Below are 19,198 nucleotides of genomic sequence, written 5' to 3'. Positions count from 1 at the left end.
TAAGCTTGAGAACACAAGATCACTAGGTAGAAAAGTTCAGTTTTATCCAACCAGACCGAGTTTAAATAAGGAAACAGGACAGGAAACCATTATCTTAAAAAAAAAAAAGCTGTGGTACATTTACACAATGGAATACTACTCTGCTGTAAAAAGGAAGAAAATTTAAATCTTTGTCACAGCATGGATGGAGCTGGACAACTTTATGTTAAGTGAAATAAGGCAGTCAGAGAAAGACAAGTACAGTATGATTTCACTCATATGTGGAATCTAATGAACAAACTGGACTTCCAAGCAAAATAGAGACAAACTCACAGATAGAGAGCAGGCAGACAGCTCTGGTGTGTGAGAAGGTGTGTGTGTGTGTATGGGGGGGGTGGTAAGGGGGGGAGGTGGAGGGATTGAACAAAAAAGACAAAGAGAGAACTCATGGACATGGACTACAAGTGTAGTGAAGGGGGGTGGAGGGAGTAGAGGTGGAAGAGGGCATAGAGGGGCTAAAAGGTGGTGAAAAAAAATAAAATAAAATAAACAATTATAAATAACCCCCCAAAAGGTATGGAGGGCCGTTGCTTCTTTGTGGCTGTGAATATGTGGGGCAAGTATCTGGTGGTGGGTCTGTGGTTGCTGTGGCTCAGAAGACGGGCAGTTGGGAGGAGGAGCTGGATATGGAGCAGGGAAGAGGTTGCAGAGCAGGGAAGAAACAGAGTGAGGACAAACTTGAAGCCTCCAGCACAGAGGTTGTATTAAAAAAGAAGGCATGACAGAGTGTTCTAGGGAATGAATTGCGGAAATGTGGGATTGTTTGACAGGACAGATGGCCCTTGAAGTTAGTGGTCATGGTTTAAAGTATTACCAGGTAGCATGGTGAATTTTTTCTCCAGTTACAGGCTTCAGGTTAAGGCATGGAATGGTTAGGGTTGGGATTTTGCCAAGTTAGTAAACAGAGAGAGGTGCAAAAAAGTTGAAAAATTGTATTGACTGTGAAATCTGTGTTTGGTTAGGAGGCAAGTAAGAAGAACAGGGACTGATTGAAAAAGTAAAACATTGATAGGATCAGGGTATAGGTCCTGATGGAATGAAAAGAGTGGTTGGAGTCAGGAGTGGTGGTTGGAGAGTGAAATGCTTGGAAATGAAATTATGAAAGGGATACCCTTATTGATAAAGTGGGTGATGGCAATAGGAAGAAGGACAGGATTATTGGAGAAGAAGTGGTCAATTCCGCAGAGTGAGCAGAGTTTTAAAATTGTCTGTTTTGGCATTAAATTCACCAATAATTATTAGTGGGGTAATATTGGAGATAGTGATAGTGAACAAGGCAATAATATTTTTTAAATGTAAGGGAAGTAACCAGCATCTATATATGCAACCAGGAATGGTGGGAGGGGATAAAGTCCAATGGCATAAGCTTTGAAGCCAGACCTTTTTAAGGGAAGGATTTACAGTGAAAGAAAGCAATACAGTAATTTTGAAAAGGCAGTGAGGATCGACTTGGACAGCTTCCCCACCCCTAGGTGTGGTGGATGAGGGTTATAGGAGAGAAAACTACCATTTGAGAGGTCTGCAGGGGAATCTCAGGGGAGAGCCAGGTTTTAGAGAAAAGATGGGACACTTCAGAGAAGAGTTAGGATCGAAGGAATTTTGCTGGAGAACATGGTGGAGGGGTTTGGGATTTGTGGAAGAGTAGAAGCTGGACTCAGATCAGGTGCTGTACCCAAATGCATGGTGGTGAGTAATGACCAGGATATGTTAGGGGTTTTTTTGGGTAATGACTGAGGTAAATAATCATGAATAGCACAATGCAGTTCATTCAGATGGTCCCTTAGGCAGAATATGAAATTGAGAGCATGACTTATTAGGGGGAAGGAGAGTTGAGGATTTTGCCAGGAGCACGTGGGGCACCTTCCTTTCCCAGAGGCTAATTACTATCTTGAGCATGGTATCCTCCTGTCCATGTGTATATAAATGGATTACATCTGGGTGAATCCATAATCTAAACAATATTTTTTTGTGTTTTCTAAAATGATATATAAATAGTATCATCTTCATAATATTTTGCAATTTAAAACATTACTATGTTTTTAGGATCTACCCCCTTGCTACATGTACTTCTGCTTTGTTCAGTGTCACTAAACAAAGGAATGGAATCCCAGTGTGTGAATGTACACTATTCCTATTTATTTATCCATCTCCCATAGATATTTGAGTTGTTTCCATTTTTTGCTATTACAAATGATGTTACACATAATGTTTATGAACATGTCTTCTGGTGTACACGGTGAGAATTTTTTCTGGGGGAGATAGTCTCCAAGTAGAATTTCTAGACAGTGTTAGCTATTTGATCGTGTCAAATTGATCTTTAAAGGGTTATACTAATGTACACAGACTGCTCCAAATCCCCACCTCCTCCTGATAATAGTTTTTTACTGTAAGACCTAAAGTATTTGTCATTTAAAAGAGTGATTTTTCAACCCTTTTCATCTTCTGGCACACACAAACTCATTACTAAAATTCTGCAGGACACCAAGAAATATATTTTTTGCCGATCTGACAAAAAAATAGGTATAATTTTGATTCATTCACACCAGACGGCTATCATTGTGTTGGCTGTTGTCCTTTTTTTTATTGGACAATCTAAGGAAAAAGAGATCGGTGCCCCTGACTAAAGAGTCAAGTATTGCATGTTGGTTTTTAATCCCCATCCCAGGATATGTTTACTGATTTTAGAGAGGAAGGAAGGGAGGGAGGGAGGGAAAAAAAGAAACAGAAACATCGATCAGTTGCTTCCTGTACGAGCCCCAACAGGGAATTGAACCTGCTACCGTTTGGTATACAGGCCGATGCTCCAACCAACTGAGCACCTGGCCATGGCAGGTATTGCATGTTTTAAAAATTCTTGTGGCACACTAATTGAAAATCATTGATTTAGAAGAATGTGAGCCTTAGCCCCGTGGTTGGCAAACTGGCTCGCGAGCCACATGCGGCTCTTTGGCCCCTTGGGCGTAGCTCTTCCTAAGCCTTAGGAGTAGTACCCTAATTAAGTTAATAACAATGTACCTACCTATATAGTTTAAGTTTAAAAAATTTGGCTCTCAAAAGAAATTTCAATTGTACTGTTGATATTTGGCTCTGTTGACTGATGAGTTTGCCGACCACTGCCCTAGCCAGTTTGGCTAAGTGGTTAGAGCATTGGCCCATGGACTGAAGGGTCACTGTTTCCAGTCCATTCAAGGTCACATACCTCGGTTGTAGGCTCCAGCCCCGCTTCGGGGAGGAAGCAGTCGAGACACACTGATGTTTCTCTCTCTCAATCTCTCTAAAAATCAATGGGGAAAAAGTTCTCGGGTGAGGGTTAACAAAAAACAAACAACAACAACAAAAAAAGAAGAAAAATAGAAGAATGCGAAATGGCATCTCTTTGTGGTTTTAATTTACATTTTCATGATGACTATTAAATTTGAAACTCTTTCATATGTTTAGTGACTATTTTATTTTCCTTCTCTGTGAATTATCTGTTCATATTCTTTGCTTATTTATAATCCTTCTGTGGTTTTGTAAGTTTAAAATTTATTTTTATATTAAAAAATCAGTTTATTGAGTATAACTTGTATATAATTTTAAGTATACAATTCATTGAGTTTGGACCAATGTATAGAGTCATGGAACCATCACCACTGTTATGATACAGAAATGTTTCATCGCCCCATAGTGTGGCCCCATATCCCTTAGTTGTCTCTCTTCTCCCTCACTCAACCCCTAGCACCTGGCAATCACTGAATGACTTTCTGACAACATAGTTTTGCATTTTCTAGACTTTTGTTTAAATTTAATCATATAGTATATAGTCTTTTATGTCTTGGTTGTTGTTTTAGCTTAGCTTATGAATTTTGAGATTAATTCAAGTTTTTGTGTGTTTCAGTAGTTTGTTCATTGTTATTGCTGAGTAGTATTCCATTGTAGGGAGGTACTCTAATTTATCCATTCACAAGTTAATGGGTTGTTTCAGTTTATGGATATTACAAACAAAGCTGCTAAAACATTCAAGTACAAGTCTTTGTGTGGATGGGCCTGTGCTTTTATTTTGTTTGGTTAATATCTAGAAGTGGCATTGTTGGATTGGCATTAATTATGAAAGTAGTAAGCATATATATGTTTAGTGGCCATTTTACTTTCCTTCTCTGTGAATTGTGTTCATATTCTTTGCTTATTTATATTCCTCCTATTGATTTGTAAGTTTAAAATTTATTAAGCATGTATTAAGCAAATACATGTTTTTCGCCACCTTTATATCTTCTTGGGTGAAGTGTCTGTTCAAATCTTTTAATCAGGTTGTTTGTTTTCTTATTGGGTTGTACAGTTCTTTATATTCTCTGGATAAAAGATCTTTATCAGGTGTTTTGTAAGTATTTCCTTCCTGTGTGTGGCTTGCCTTTTGACTCACTTATCATTGTAGTTTTATTTTTTTTTAAGTATAATTTATATATAGTAAAATTCACCCTTTTTAGGATGAAGTTTTATGAGTTTTTACAAATGCATATAATAGCATTTCCACCACCACAATCAAGACTTAGAACATTTTCATCACTCTAACAAGTTCCCTCCTGCCTCTTATCTGTTATTCCTCTTATCCTCAGCCCTGGGCAACCAGTAATATCTCTTTTTACTTGAAGTTTTTTCCCCTTTCTCGGAAGTCATGACAATGATGTCATACTGTGTGATGCTTTTTGAGTCTTCTTTTCAGTCACTTAGCATTAATGAATTTGAGATTGATCCATGTTCTTATTTGTATCAGTAGTTTACTCCTTTTTATTTCATTGTAGTATTTTGTACCTAAGTTTATCTGTTTACCAATTGAAGGATCTTTGGTTTGTTACCAGTTTTTGTTACCAGGTTATGAATAAAGTTGCTATAAACATTCATATACAAGTTTTTGAACAGAAGTTTTTATTTCTCTTGGGTAATACATAGGAGTAGGATTGCTGGGTCAGATAATAGGTATAAGTATACTTAACTTTGTAAGAAAGTACTAACCCATTTTCCAAAGTGATTGGCATTCCCACCATGACTGTATAGTAAGTTCTAGTTGCTCTGCATTCTGGCCAGCACTTGGTATTATCTTTTTTTGTTTTGTTTTTAATCTCAGCCATTCTGAGAGTTGTGTAGTGGTACCTCATTGTAGTTTTATTTTGAATTTTCCTAATGACGCTCAAGCATATTTTCATGTGCTTTATTTGTCTTCATATATATTCCATCGTGAAGGATCTGTGCATACCTTTTGCCCATTTTTAATAATTTGGTTGTATATTTTCTTATTGTTGAATTTTGAGAGGTCAGATTTCATTGTATGGATGTACCTAAGTTTATCTGTTTATCAGTTGAAGGATCTTTGGTTTGTTACCAGTTTTTGTTACTAGGTTATGAATAAAACTTGAGGCCCAGTGCATGAAATTTGTGCACGGGTACCGTCCTTAGGCTCTGCTAGTTTGTATCTTGGAATTTTTTCATTTCATCTAAATTGCTGAACTTTGTTGGCATAAAATTGTTTAAAATATGTATTCCCGTACTCTTTTGATGTTTGTATGATTTATAGTGATATCTCTTCTTTTATTCTGATATTGGTAAATTGTATCTACTCTCTTTTATTTTTGGAAAATTTGTCTATATGTTTATAAACTTATTGGTTTCTTAACAGAACCAGCTTTTGTTTCATTGATTTGTCTCTGTTGTTTTTCTCTTCCAAACTAAGTGTGCAAAAAACTAGAATGCTAAAAAATCAAACCAGAGGAAGGGGAAAAAAAAGAAAAGTACAAATCATGTAATAGATGGTAGATAGATCATCATTATCTACATTAAATGTAAGTGAAGAACACAAAATTATTTTTAAAAATCTATATTGAGTCATAAAGCAAGACAGCACATTTCAAAGGAATGAAATTATATAGACTGTGTTCTATAATTACAGTGGATTAGTGTTGGACATGATAAAGGAGTAACAAGGTAATTCACAATATTTGGTATGGTTTTTTTTTGTTTGGTTGTTTTTTACCATATGTTTTGATATTAGGAACACATTTCTGTTCTGCTTCCAGCCATGATGAAGTAGAGGGTCTAGATTTACCCTGCTACCATTAATACTTAGAAAATCAAACAAAATATATTAACCAGTAGTTTTCAGGCATTGAATTAATAGGTATCCCAGGACTGCACTCTAAAGAAAAAGGAAAATAAGGTGAGCCCTTGGCGTACAGTAGCTCACTGCCCAGAGGCAGATTACAGGCCTCAAGTCAGGAAGAGCATACCGAGTTGAGAAGACGTGGAGTTGGAGAGGCTAAGAAAGCTCAAATTTGAAGGGCAGAGTAAGAGAGGAGAGGGAGGGAGGGAAGAAAGACAGGCAGGAGATAGTTTCAATAATTTACTGAGGGCCCCCCTTTATTTTTTGGATAAGAACTGATCTGTGCATATGTAAAAGGAAACTACTCAAGGCCAAAGGAAGAATCACCAGAATACCAGGCTAAGAATAGTTCATATTCCCCCCGAGTGAGAGTGGAAAGACCTTGTCATCTGGTATAGTTCTCAGGAAGACATCACCTCAGTAATCTATCTATCTATATAAAAGGCTAATATGCAAAGTGTTCCTACGGGAGTTCGACCAGGAGACCGGGAGTTCGATTGCTCGCTATGATGTGCACTGATGACCAGGGGGCGGCGTGGAATGAAGGAAGTCCCCGGCTGGCAGCTGGCAACCAGGGAAGGGAGGCCCTGGCCGGCAGCTGGAAGGCCCCGATCAGCCCTGATCACCTCTTAGGCCTAGGGACCCTACCAGTGCATGAATTTCATGCACCAGGCCTCTAGTGGGAATATATTAGCCTTAGACTAAAGCTTTAACACATTGTTTGTGGGTAGTTTTTATCGTGCGCTAACAGGTGGCGCGGGCCATTTTTGCTAATTTTTTGCGCAAATGGCAGCGTTCAGTAAAATTACGATAACTTTAGTTTTACATATTTTTTTCAATGAAACTTTTTGTGATTTACTATAAAATGTATACTGAATTATTTTTCTTAGAATCACACTCAATGCGTGGCGAGGCAGAGAATTGTGTGAAGGGATGACTCTACGCAGTTGAATAGATTACCGTTATACCTGGAAGTACATACATAATTCACCATTGTATGTGTTAGAAATCCAAATTTTGTCCTTTGGAATTCGTATATCTGCATGTTAGCATCCCTTTAGAGCAATAAAACAGTATAAAAATAAACATATTTATACGTTACCCGCATTCTACCGCTAGTCTATAAAAAACGTATTAATACGTGTCCTGCACTCTACTACCAGTCAACGTAAAACGTATAAATACGTTTCCCGCATACAATGTGTTAAACTTCTTGCAAGCCTGAAACGTGAAAAACATCCCAGGTAACAACTTCATAATAAGTAACAATATATACAATATTATGTAAAATATACAGCAAAATTCAGCGCCTAACAACATAAACTTCACAATGTATAGCATGCAATAAAAAATTATTCATAATCTGGAGAAAAATGCATCAACACACACGAACCCAGAAATAATAAAGACGATGGATGTGCAGGTAATGACGTTAAAATAGCTATTCTAGATACGGTCTAGATCAGCGGTTGCCAACCTTTCGGACCTCACGGACCACCGGTTAGTGACTGCTGGTCTAGATGCTTAAGAATGTTTAGAAAGACATAACAAGAATGAGAAGCAAAATAAGACATCTAGAGACACTCAGAAATTTTTAAAAAGCTATCTATATATTTATCATTGGGTTAAATACACTGCATTGGGTTAATAGCATAAAGACTACAGGAGGAAAAATCAGTGAGTTTGAAGATAGAAACTGTCCGAAATGAAACAGAAAAGAGACTGAATAAAAATAAACAGAACAGCAGCAACAACATGTGGAATAATAGTTTCGAAGTTCTATTTAGCGTTTAGCCTAGAAATTGCAACATGGACTTTTGACTTATCAAAAGTCTAATATTCATCTTTACCTTTTACCTGTTCGTGGACATTTGAGAACCTTAGGATGCTTCGTACTTAATATATTTGTGAGTATATAAACAGTGTATGTCATAACCTCGGTTTCTGTTCCTGCACATTTACTCATCCCTTTACCACTTTTCAATAAAGGATTTTATTTTATTTTTTAGCAGTTATAGGTTCACAGCAAAATTAAGAGGAAGGTACAGAGATTTTCCATATACTCCCTGTCCCCTCACATGCACAGCCTCCCCATTATCAACATTCCCCAAAGTGGTACATTTGTTACAATTGACTAACCTATATTGATACAGTAATACCTCTGTATAACAGACTAATTTGGGAGAGGGGGGTGTCCATTAAAGCTGAAAGTCTATATATAATAAAGTAGGTTTTCTGAATGCATATATTAAAAAATTAACAAATTAGTTTACCTGTTTTTTACTTATGTAGATATGTTCGTGTAGTTAAAATTATGAATGAAAAGTTTAATTTCACAGAAGTTTTCTGTATGTATTACTGTAATACATATAGGAGTTTTCTATATGTATTACTGTTTAACTTTATACTGAATAGGTCTAGCAAATGAATGCATTCACCAGTCACCGAGAGTAAACAAGTGCACACGCCTGGGCATGGCTTAGTGCATGTGGGAACATCCGCCCACACGTGTTCATAAAACTGCTGCAGAAAGTCCCGCCAGGGAACAACAGGACCAGTTACTGAGTGCAGTGCGGTGTGATCACATGCTTATCACTCACCTGAACATTGTTTACGAGTGATGACACTTGGATTTAAATATGTAGACTAGAGTTGTCAATACTTATTTATGTTGGTGAAATTACTGCAGTGTTTTTCCCAACATATGGCCTATTCACTAAAATTTGTTAAAAGTAACAGTGAATTAATAACAAAAAATAACCTGTTAATTTAGTTATAAGCAAATCTCAGTTACAAGCATTTAAAAATTGACAGGGTGTTCATTTTCACATAGGACATACAGACTAGAAATTTTATCCATTAAATCCGAAGTCCGTTAAATTGAGGTCTGCAAAATTAAGGGTTTTCTGTACCTCATAGTGACCCAGAGTCCATAGTTTATGTTGGTGTTCAGTCTTGGTGTATGTATATTCTATAGGTTTTGACATCCATAGAATGTATAATGATATCCATTTATTATGAAAATATCACACAGTATTTTCACTACCCTAAAAATCCTTTGTACTCCACTTAACTCCCCCCTAACTCCATTCCCTCCCCACCAATACCCAGCAATTATGGATCTTTTTACTGTCTCCATAAGTTTGCCTTTTTAGAATACCATATAGTTGGATTTATACAACATACAGTATAGCCTTTTCAGATTGGCTTCTTTCACTTGTTAATTAATATGCATTTAAGTTTCCTCCATATCTTCTCATGGCTTGATAGCTCATTTATTTTTAATGCTGAATCATATTCTATTGTCTGGATGTAGCACAGTTTATCCACTCATCTACTAAAGGACATTGGTTCCTTTCAACTTCTGGCAGGTATGAATGTAAAGCCGCTGTAAACATCCTTGTGCAGATTTTTACGTGGACATAAGTTTTCAACTCTTTTGGGTAAATATCAAGAGGCACTATTGCTGGATCATATGGTAATAGTATACTTAGTTTGTAAGAAACCATCAAAACATCTTCTAAAGTGACTACTATTTTTGTGTCCACCCTCAGTGAATGAGAGTTCTTGTTGTCATTTGCTGTTGTCAGTGCTCAGATTCTGGCCATTCTATTAGGAGTATTATTGGTATCTCATTTTAATTTGCCTTTCCCTGATGACATATGTGGAGCATCTTTTTATATACTTACCACCCATATATCTTCCTAAGTGAGGTGTCTGTTAAGATCTTTGGTCCATTTTTAAATCAGGTCGTTTTCTTATTTTTTGACTTGTAAGATTTTTTTAAAACATATATTTTTATTGATTTCAGAGAGGAATGAAGAGAAAGAGAGAGAAAAACATCAATGATGAGAGAGAATAATTGATTGGCTGCCTCTTGCACATCCCCCACTGGGGATCAAGCCCGCACGCCGGGCATGTGCCCTGACTGGGAATTGAACCGTCATGACTTCTGGTTCATAGGTCAGTGCTCAAGCACTGAGCTATGCTGGGGCAGGCAAAGATTTTTTTAAAATATCTTTTGGATAACAGTCCCTTCTCTGATATGTGTTCTGAAAGTATTTTCTTCCAGTCTGTGGCTTGTTGGTACTCTTGAATACTGTCTTTTGCACAAAAGTTTTTAATTTTAATAAAGGCCAGCTTATCAATTATTTCTATTATGATCATTCCTTGAGTATATTATACTGGTATTTAAAAAGTCATCTCCATACCCCGAGTTATCTAGGTTTTCTTCTAAGTTTTACAGTTTTGCATTTTATATTTAGGTCTGTGATCCATTTGAAGTTAATTTTTGTGAATGGTGTAAGGTTAGTCTAGATTTAATTTTTTGCATGTGGCTGTCCAGTTATTTCAGTACCATTTGTTGAAGAGTTTGTCTTTGTGCCAGTGTATGGCCTTTTCTCTTAAGCCAAAGATCTGTTGACTATATTTATGTGGGTGTATCTCTGGGTGGTCTATTATATTCCATTGATCAATTTGTCTATTCTTTTGCCAATACCACACTGTCTTGTTACTATTTACCACTTTTTTCTTTCTACTCTTCATTTCTTGCTATATTTCTGAATTATTATCTAGAATAATTTTCCCTGTGCCTGAAGAATATACCTTCTTAGACTTTATTTTATGCTAGTAGGGTCCTGGCCTTGTATTTCTGCAGCTAGGAGTTGTTTGTTTTTCCATTTGTGGCACCTATGAATTGCCTTTTATTTTGTCCTTGGCTACATATTTAAACTTTTTGTTCCTATTTTATTTAGCATCTCTGTATATTTGTTTAGGCAATATGTTTTAGTAGGTATGAGCCCAACTTTGTCAATACTTTGTATTGTCACTTAAAAAATTTTAGTCATTTCGTTGGGTATTTGAAATGTGGTTTTAATTTTTTTGTATCTTCAGTTTTATTCTCCTTCATGGTAGATTTTTATTTTTATATTCAGCTCTGAAGTTTTTATTCTTATTTTCTGTTTTCTTCTCCTAGTAGTTTCACATGGGATATCTGCCTTGTACTGGCTTTCTCTTTTTAGGAGGTTTTTTTTTTTGTGTGTGTGTTTAATCACCGTGAGAACCCTCACACTCTTGTTCCTTTTTCTTTTTGGGCTCAGTAGTCTCCACTAGATTCTTTCTATAGCTTAAACTCTGAGTCTGGGTCTGATGTATTTGAGTTTCACTACTTATAGACATTTGAAGTTACTTGGTAGAGAATGAGGCTAGATAGGCCAGAGGAACCAATGCTCATAGTGTATGGATAAATCAGAGATCCAGGTGAGGAGAAAGGTAGACAAAATTTTATTATTGTTAGCTTAACATGTATTTTAGATCCAGGTATCTAGAAATGTTAATAGTTGAAAATGAGAGTTAGTTATACAACCACAGATACTTTAAGGAAAACATCTGAATATGATGAACTAAGGAAAATGCAGAGTCCGCCCATCCCTTTATATTTTTATTTTTAAAGAATTTAAAAAATACACTTTCCGGGACAAGTTTTTAATAGGTGAAATAAGCCACTCAGAGAAAGACAAGTACCACATAATCTCACTTATATGAGGAATCTAAAGAACAGAATGAACTGATGAACAAAATAGGACCAGAAGCATGGATACGTGGAACAGACTGACAGATCTCAGAGGGGAAGAGGATGAGGAGGACGGGAATTGATCAACCAAAGAATATATCTGCGTATATGTATAACCCATGGACACAGACAATAGTGTGGTGAAGACCCAGGGGGGCGGGGGCAGGACGAAGGAAGGCAAAGGGAGGGAGGATGGGGACACATGCAATAGAGTCAACGATAAAAAGAAAATCTTAAGTCCTTGGACTCACACTGCCCAAGTCCAACTTTGGGTCTCTTTACATAAAAATCCAGATAATTAACTGAAATTTTGAGTTTTCATCTAGGTGTTTTCCAGTGTCAGTGCAGCAACTACTGGTGTTTAGGATATAGTTTGTATTCTGAGTATTTTCTTATCCAGATACTTTTGAAAGGACTTTTTTGGGTGAATGAGAATCTTTTTAAGAAAAACTTTCTAAATATATCTACTTGGTGTTCTCATTTCAAACATTTTAGAAAGCTATTTTCTTAGGAATAACCTGTTGCCTTTTATAAATAATTTCAGCAAATATTGAGAAGAATGTGCTACCTTACCATCAAAGAAATGGCTAACATCTCTGAGGATGTCATCATTGTCACAAGCAGGTAAGTGAATGGTCAAAACCTAGGGTGGAATACTTATTTATTTAGTGGGAATGCTTGTTGTTCTCTTGATATTAATTTTACTTGTTTGACTGTAAGAAAGTCAATAGGATTTTAAAAGAATATCTCAAAGCATTCTTTTCTGAAATGTGTTGTCATGTAAAAACCATCCCTATCTGATAACATGATAGATATGATTAAATTTTAAATGTTTTAAAATATATGTAAACAAAACTAAGGAGTTGTGTTACACTGAAATAAAACATTTACCTCAGAATATTTACAATAGAAAGAACTCCTCTACTTGAAAAAATTCCAAGTGATAATTCATAAAATAACCAATATAAAGGTTCAAAATATCTTTAGTCGTTTTCAGAAAATGTAACCAGAAAATGTAAATTAACTCGAGAATGAGTTACGATATTTTTACTCCTCAAATTGGCAAAAGAAAAAAGACAATCATTACTTGTAAGGGAGACTATTTTGTATATAGAAAGAAGGTAGAAAAATAAATTGATTCAGTTTCTCTAAAAAGCAGTTTGGCAACTTTTGTTGAACGCTTGAAAGGGTTTATCCCTTTGACCCAGTAATGCCACATCTATGCAACAATGTTCAGAAAATAATCAGAGAGCACCGAAAGACATATATACAGTGATGTTCACTGCAACACTGTTTACATTGGCAAAAAGGATAAAACAACTTAAATGCCTACCATTGTTAATATTTACTTAATCATATTTCATAATCTGATTTTTAATTTTTTGAAAATATTTTTGAAACATTTTTTTTTTATTTCAGAGAGGAAGGGAGAGAGAGAGATAGATTGAAACATCAATGATGAGAAAGAATCATTGATTGGCCTCCTCCTGCACGCCCCACACTGGGCATCGAGCCCACAACTCAGGCATGTGCCCTTACCGGGAATTGAACCATGGCCTCCTGGTCCATTGTTTGATGCTCAACCACTGAGCCACGCCAGCTGGGCTGAAGTATCTTTAGTGATGTGGAAAAGTCCTCAGTAAAGGGCTGGATGAGAGTTGGATTCAAGTCTGCGTATTCCATATAGTCTCACTTAAAAACAATATTTTATATATGTACATAAAACATGTGGATGGAAATACACTGATATATTATTATCAGGAGGTTATTTCTGCATATTTGGGGTTGTGGCTATTTATTTTCTTTAAACTTTTGATCATTTCCAAATGTCCTAGAATGAGTATGTATAATTTAGAGTTCTAAAATATGTAACAGATGCTATTTAAAAAATAATTGCCTTCTTAATTATAACTCACTTAAGTGAATATGGCTTTGGTAAAACAAAATAAATTTTGGAGGAGGGTGCTTATGTTTAACCAGCAGTTGTGTTGAATGTAGTTTCAATTTCCAGAGCTTTCAGCTGGAAGCTGAAAGGCAGTGTAAATAGTCACTGAAACAGAATAGGCTAGAGTAGCTGGTGTTGGTTCAGTAGTTCGACAGTGGCAGGGCTGGTGTCTCTTGAATTCTCATGGATATTCTCACATTATTGCAAAATAGATACCTGAATTACTGGAAGTGCACCATTCAAGGTGGGTGGGGTACTGGGAAGGGGGCCAGGGAGGGCAGCACCATCTGGCTGCCTCTTTTATCAGTTTTATGCAATAGCTTTTCCCAAGGCAATTTTTAGATTTCATTTGGCACAGCTGTATTATATGACCATCCTTAGGCGTTCAGGAAAGTGAGTATTTAGTTTTTATAGCCCAAGTATTAGGGGCAGGCAAGGAAGAACGGGTTGGAAATAGATACCGGGTTAGCCAATGAACAGTGTCTGCCACAAGAAAGACATAGAAAATCTTCACTAGATCAGCTAGCTTCACTAAATATTGGAAAAATTGAAAATAGATTAGTCAACTATTGATTGAGAGTTTTTTGTTTGTTTAATTGCTAATATTCCCTCTGAATCTTATTAGGCTGCCTTAAATTATGGTTTTTTGTTCATTTTAAGTGATTAGTAAATGTGGTAGGTAGACTAATAATGCCCCTCCCCCACTCAAAGATGGCCCCGTTCTGATTCCCAAAACCTGTGACTGTGTTACATCACGTGGCAGAAGGGAGTGAAAGTTGCTGATCAGCAGGTAGGGAGAGTATCCTGGATTATCCAGATGGGCCCAATATAAGGCTAAGGGTCCTTAAAAGGGGAAGAGGGAGGCAGGAGGAAGGGTCATAGGGAGATGTGTTGTCGGAAGCCAGGCCAGAGAGATGCAATCTTGCTGGATTTGGAGATGGAGGAAGTGGGCCGTGAGCCAAGGACTTTTGTTTCAGACGGAAAAGGTAAGGAATGGACTCACCCCCACAGCCTCCAGAAAGGAATGCAGCCCTGCTGACACCTTGATTTTAGCCCAGTGCGACCTATTTTGGACTTCTGACTTACAGAGCTGAAAGATAAAGAAATGAATGTCTTAAGCCTTTAAGTTTGTGGTAATTTGTTACAGCAGCAATAGAAAACCAGTAGAGTCTTGCAATATAGAAGTGTATCAAGTTAGTATGTTGTGTACCTTAAATTTACATAATGTTATATGTCAGTTATATCTCAAAGCTAGAAAAATGAGAAAAGAAAACTAATAGAGATTTTGGTACCCGGAAGTGGAGTGCTGCTTGTTAGATAACAAATATCTAAAAATGTAGAAGTGGCTTTGGAATTGAGCAGTGAGCAGCTGCTGGAAATATTTTGAAGAGCATGATAGAAAAAGCCGCTATTGACTTGAACAGATCGTTACTAGAAATGTGGATGTCAATGACTCTGCTACAGAGAAGTGACATAGAGTAGTGACTGTCCGAATAAATATGGGCCTTGCCCTGACTGGTGTCTCAGTGGTTAGAGCACTGGCCCGCATACCCAAGGGCTTTGGGTTTGGTTCTGGCAAGGGCATGTACCTGGGTTGCCGGTTCATTCCTTGCCCCAGTGGGGTGCATGTGGGAGGCAACCAGTCCATGTGTCTCTTTCACAGCAATGTTTTCCCTCTCTCTCTTCCCCCTCCTCTTTCCCTCCCTTCCACTCTATCTAAAAGCAATGGAAAAATATCCTTAGGTGAGGATTAAAAAATAATAATAAATAAAATAAAATATGGGCCTTAAAGGTGCTGCTATTGGAAGCTCAGAAGAAAATGGGGAAGATGATACAAACTGGAGGAAAGGGGATCCTTGTTATGTAGTGACAGAAAGTTGGTGGAATTGTGTCCTGCAGTTATGTGGCAAGCAGGACTTCTAATCAATGAATTTAACTAAGATTTCCAGACAGTGTTGAGGTGCAGCCTGGTTTCTTTTGTGACAGTAAATTTGAGAGTAGAGAAATTTTAGAGAGACCTGTTAAACAAGAACCAGGAGTTCTTTACAAAAAAAAAATAATAATTGTACAGTAAACCCTCAATTTTGTGAACCTTGATTTAACGGACTTTGAATTTAATGCTCAAAATTTCTGGTCCGTGTGTCATAAATGAAAAGTAACACCCTTTTAATTTTTTGTTGCTATTGTTAATCCTCACCCAAGGATATTTTTTTCATTGATTTTTAGAGAGGGGAAGGGAGGGGAGGAGGAGGGAGGAAGGAAACAGGGAGGGAGTAGGCCGGGATCAAACCTACAACCGAGGTACATGCCCTTGACCTGGAATCGAACCTGAGACCCTTTGTGTGTGGGCTGACACTGTAACTATGGAGCAACACCAGCCAGGGCCACCTGTTAATGATAAAATGCTATTAACCAAGATTTGCTTATAATTAAGTTAACAGGTTAGTTTGTTATTAATTCACTGTTACATTTTTTAAAATTCACTTATTTTTAACAAATTTTAGCGAATAGGCCATATGCTGGAAAAAACACTGTAGTAATTTCGCTGACAAAAATAAATATTACATATCTCCCCCTCTAATCTACACATTGAAATCCAAGAGTCGCTGCTCACAAACAATGTTTGGTGAACGATTAGCACATGATCACTGCATCGGGGGTGGTGATTGGTCCTGTTGTTCCCTGGGGTGACTTTCTGCAGCAGTTTTAACACGTGTGAGCCGATGTTCCACGTGCGCTAAGCCACGCCCCAGCCGTGTGCACCTGTTGACTCTTGATGTGAATGCATGTGTTTGTTAGACCTACTCAGTATAAAGTTAAAATGACTGTAATATAGCAAACCTTTCTGTGAAATTAAACTTTTCATACATACTTAAATTTTAATTACACAATCATGTCATGTCTATATAAGTGAAAACAGGTAAATGAACTAATTTGTCAATTTTTTAACATATACATTTGGAAAACCTACTTTTTTATATAACCGACTTTGGCTTTAATGGACACCTCCTTGCCTGAGTCTGTTATACAGTGGGGCCTTGACTATACGAGTGTCCCGACTAACGAGTTTTTTGAGATACCAGCTGCCTTTCGGCTGATTTTTTGCATTGAGTTGATAGAGTAATTTGAGTTAATGAGCTCAGTCTCGGAACGAATTAAACTGTAAGTCAAGGCCCCACTGTATCGAGGTTTTATACACCTGAAACTAATACAATGTTATATGTCAATTATACCTTTTTAAAAAAAGGAACCAGGAGTTCTTAATTTTGGAAATTCTTAGCCTACCAAAATGGCAAAGGATGCTAAAATAAAGATCCAGTAGGAAAACATGCTGTAGAGAAAAAGTCAAAGGGGTTACTCTATAGTCTTTTTGCTAAAACCTCAGAAAGATTGAAAGGTCAGAGTACTCACTTATACAAAACACTCTGAAGAGATCAAGGGTGGGACTCTGATTCCCTCAGCTTCTAAGGAGAAGCCAAAAATAGAGGCGGGAATATCCAGACAAGATCTCTGAGGGGGCCTCTTGTCTAATGGAGGGCGCATATGGTAGTCCCACAGGCTCTTGAGAGTCTTCGAGCAGCAACACTGCCAGTTTGAACTAAAAGGAACAGAGAGAGGACAAAGTGAAAGAAGGCTGTCAGAGCCCCAAATCTGCAAGCAGGAAACATGCTGCCCGCTGTAAACTGGAAGGGTGGCTCTGAGGGCAGAAGCGCAGGCCCATTGGTTGAGCTGGGGAGTATAGAGAATTCTGCCTAGGACTTGAGCCCTTTTCCAGTTTGCCTGTCTCGATTTCAAATTTGCATGGACCAGTGACTCTTCTTCCTCCATTTCTCTCTTTTTGAACAGGAATGGTTATATCTGTTATCCTATGGCAGTCCCACTCTTGTATTGGGAGCCAAGAACATCTAGTTTTATAGGCTCACAGGTGGAGAGGAATTTTGCCTCAGGACAGATGGATTATATCCAGAGTCTCACCCATACCTCATTTGGTTGATTTTGATGATATAATTGGGACTTCTGAGTGAAATTTAGGTGAGATTTGGACTTTGCATGGATGCTGTTGTCAACCTAAGAAACATCCAAACTTGTAAGAATTTTTATGAGCTTATTTGAGCCAAACTGATGACAATTGCCAGGAAGCAAAACCTCAATGGATTGAGAAAATGCTCTGGAAAATGGCAGTTTTGCACCTTATCTTATACATTACAGTAAAAGGAGGAGGTATAAGTGGGTTACATGAAATCCACTGGTAATAGATTAGGGAGTTGGGAGAAAGCTTGGGGGTGAGGTGGATGGGCAAACCACAGGAATTGGATAAAAAGTAAAATAATAGACACATATTTCTCTTATATAGGTGGGTACAGGGTGGTTAACAATCAACATGATAACAGTAACAATGAGGGGATGCATGGTCCCTGCTCTGGTGTGGTAGTTGTGCTTTGGAATGGGGGGGTTAGGGGGAAGGGCATTATTTTGTAATTCCAAAGGCATGGTATCAGGTATGTTATCCTAGATGCAAAAAGACAACAGACAGGCTCAGTTAAGGTGAAGATTGACATTTGTTAGGGAAAAATACTGCCCTAGGACATGACTACCCACCTTGAACTGCTTTTAGTCAGAAAGTTTTAATTTCAGACCATCCTGTGTAGTTACTTTAGGTCTCTGAGTTTGTAAGGCGGCCACGCAGGCCTCCTTTGAGTCTGCCAGGTTTAGTATGTGGCCCCTTTTGGTCCACATGTCCCTCTTTTGATTATAAATCCAAAGGATGCATTGATGACCAACCTTGTGTTTGGATAATGAGGTCCCAGGGTGCTAGGAAGGCTTATTCCTAGGAAGTCTCAGAATCAGCATCTGTCTTGCTGAATGATGGACCATTGGGGATAGGGCAAGACAGGAACCTTGGATGGAAGTCAAGGCCAAATTTTCTCAAAAGTGAAAAGTAGATAAATGGGAAGCATTCAGGTCTTAAGGGCCTTTATTAAGGGTCATTTCTAACCTATAAGCTATCATGATCCAAGTGTTGTTGCCTAATTTTCCTATCTATTTTGCATCTAGTATAGCATTCACTTATAGTTTGAGGACATACCTTACATCTCTCCAGTTTTCATAATCTGACCATGAGATGGATTCCTATTTACTGTGACCCATCTATTTCCATTGGAAGCACTTGTGTGCTGTTGTTGATCTGACTTCCACTAGTTCTGCAATTGGAAGCTGTAACCTTAAGTTGTAATCAGAACCAAGACTGTAGGAACACAATGCTATAAATTACAATTACCATTTAAAATTTCAGAGGCCGAGAGGACAGTAAGAGTTTCAAGATTTCCTGTGCTTCAGTAGTAGTTATAGAGGGCCATGTTTTTATGCCATTTTAGCTTCTACCTGAATTAATATAGTAGTCTTTGTTGGGTTAAGGGGTAAGTATATTCTCATAATTAGATTCTGGAATTTATATGTAAAATTTCTTCCTTATATTGTTTTTCACTAACTTTCTACAATTGCCCTCTGCTTA

At 37.4% G+C, this 19,198-nt stretch overlaps 1 protein-coding gene across 1 annotated transcript in view; it reads left to right on the top strand.

The window, feature by feature from the left end:
• COPG2 (COPI coat complex subunit gamma 2) overlaps positions 1-19,198 on the top strand; it is a 282,874-nt gene that overhangs the window by 6,551 nt on the left and 257,125 nt on the right. Inside the window, exon 2 of the mRNA XM_081102433.1 lies at positions 12,286-12,365. Coding sequence (XP_080958559.1) covers positions 12,286-12,365 — 80 coding nt within the window. The remainder of the gene's footprint in view (positions 1-12,285; positions 12,366-19,198) is intronic.

Source organism: Myotis nattereri (assembly GCF_964212035.1).
Source record: "Myotis nattereri genome assembly, chromosome: 11".
Lineage (NCBI taxonomy): Eukaryota > Metazoa > Chordata > Mammalia > Chiroptera > Vespertilionidae > Myotis > Myotis nattereri.
The sequence above is the reverse complement of the archived record's forward strand: the minus strand, read 5'-3'. Positions and strand labels throughout refer to the sequence as shown.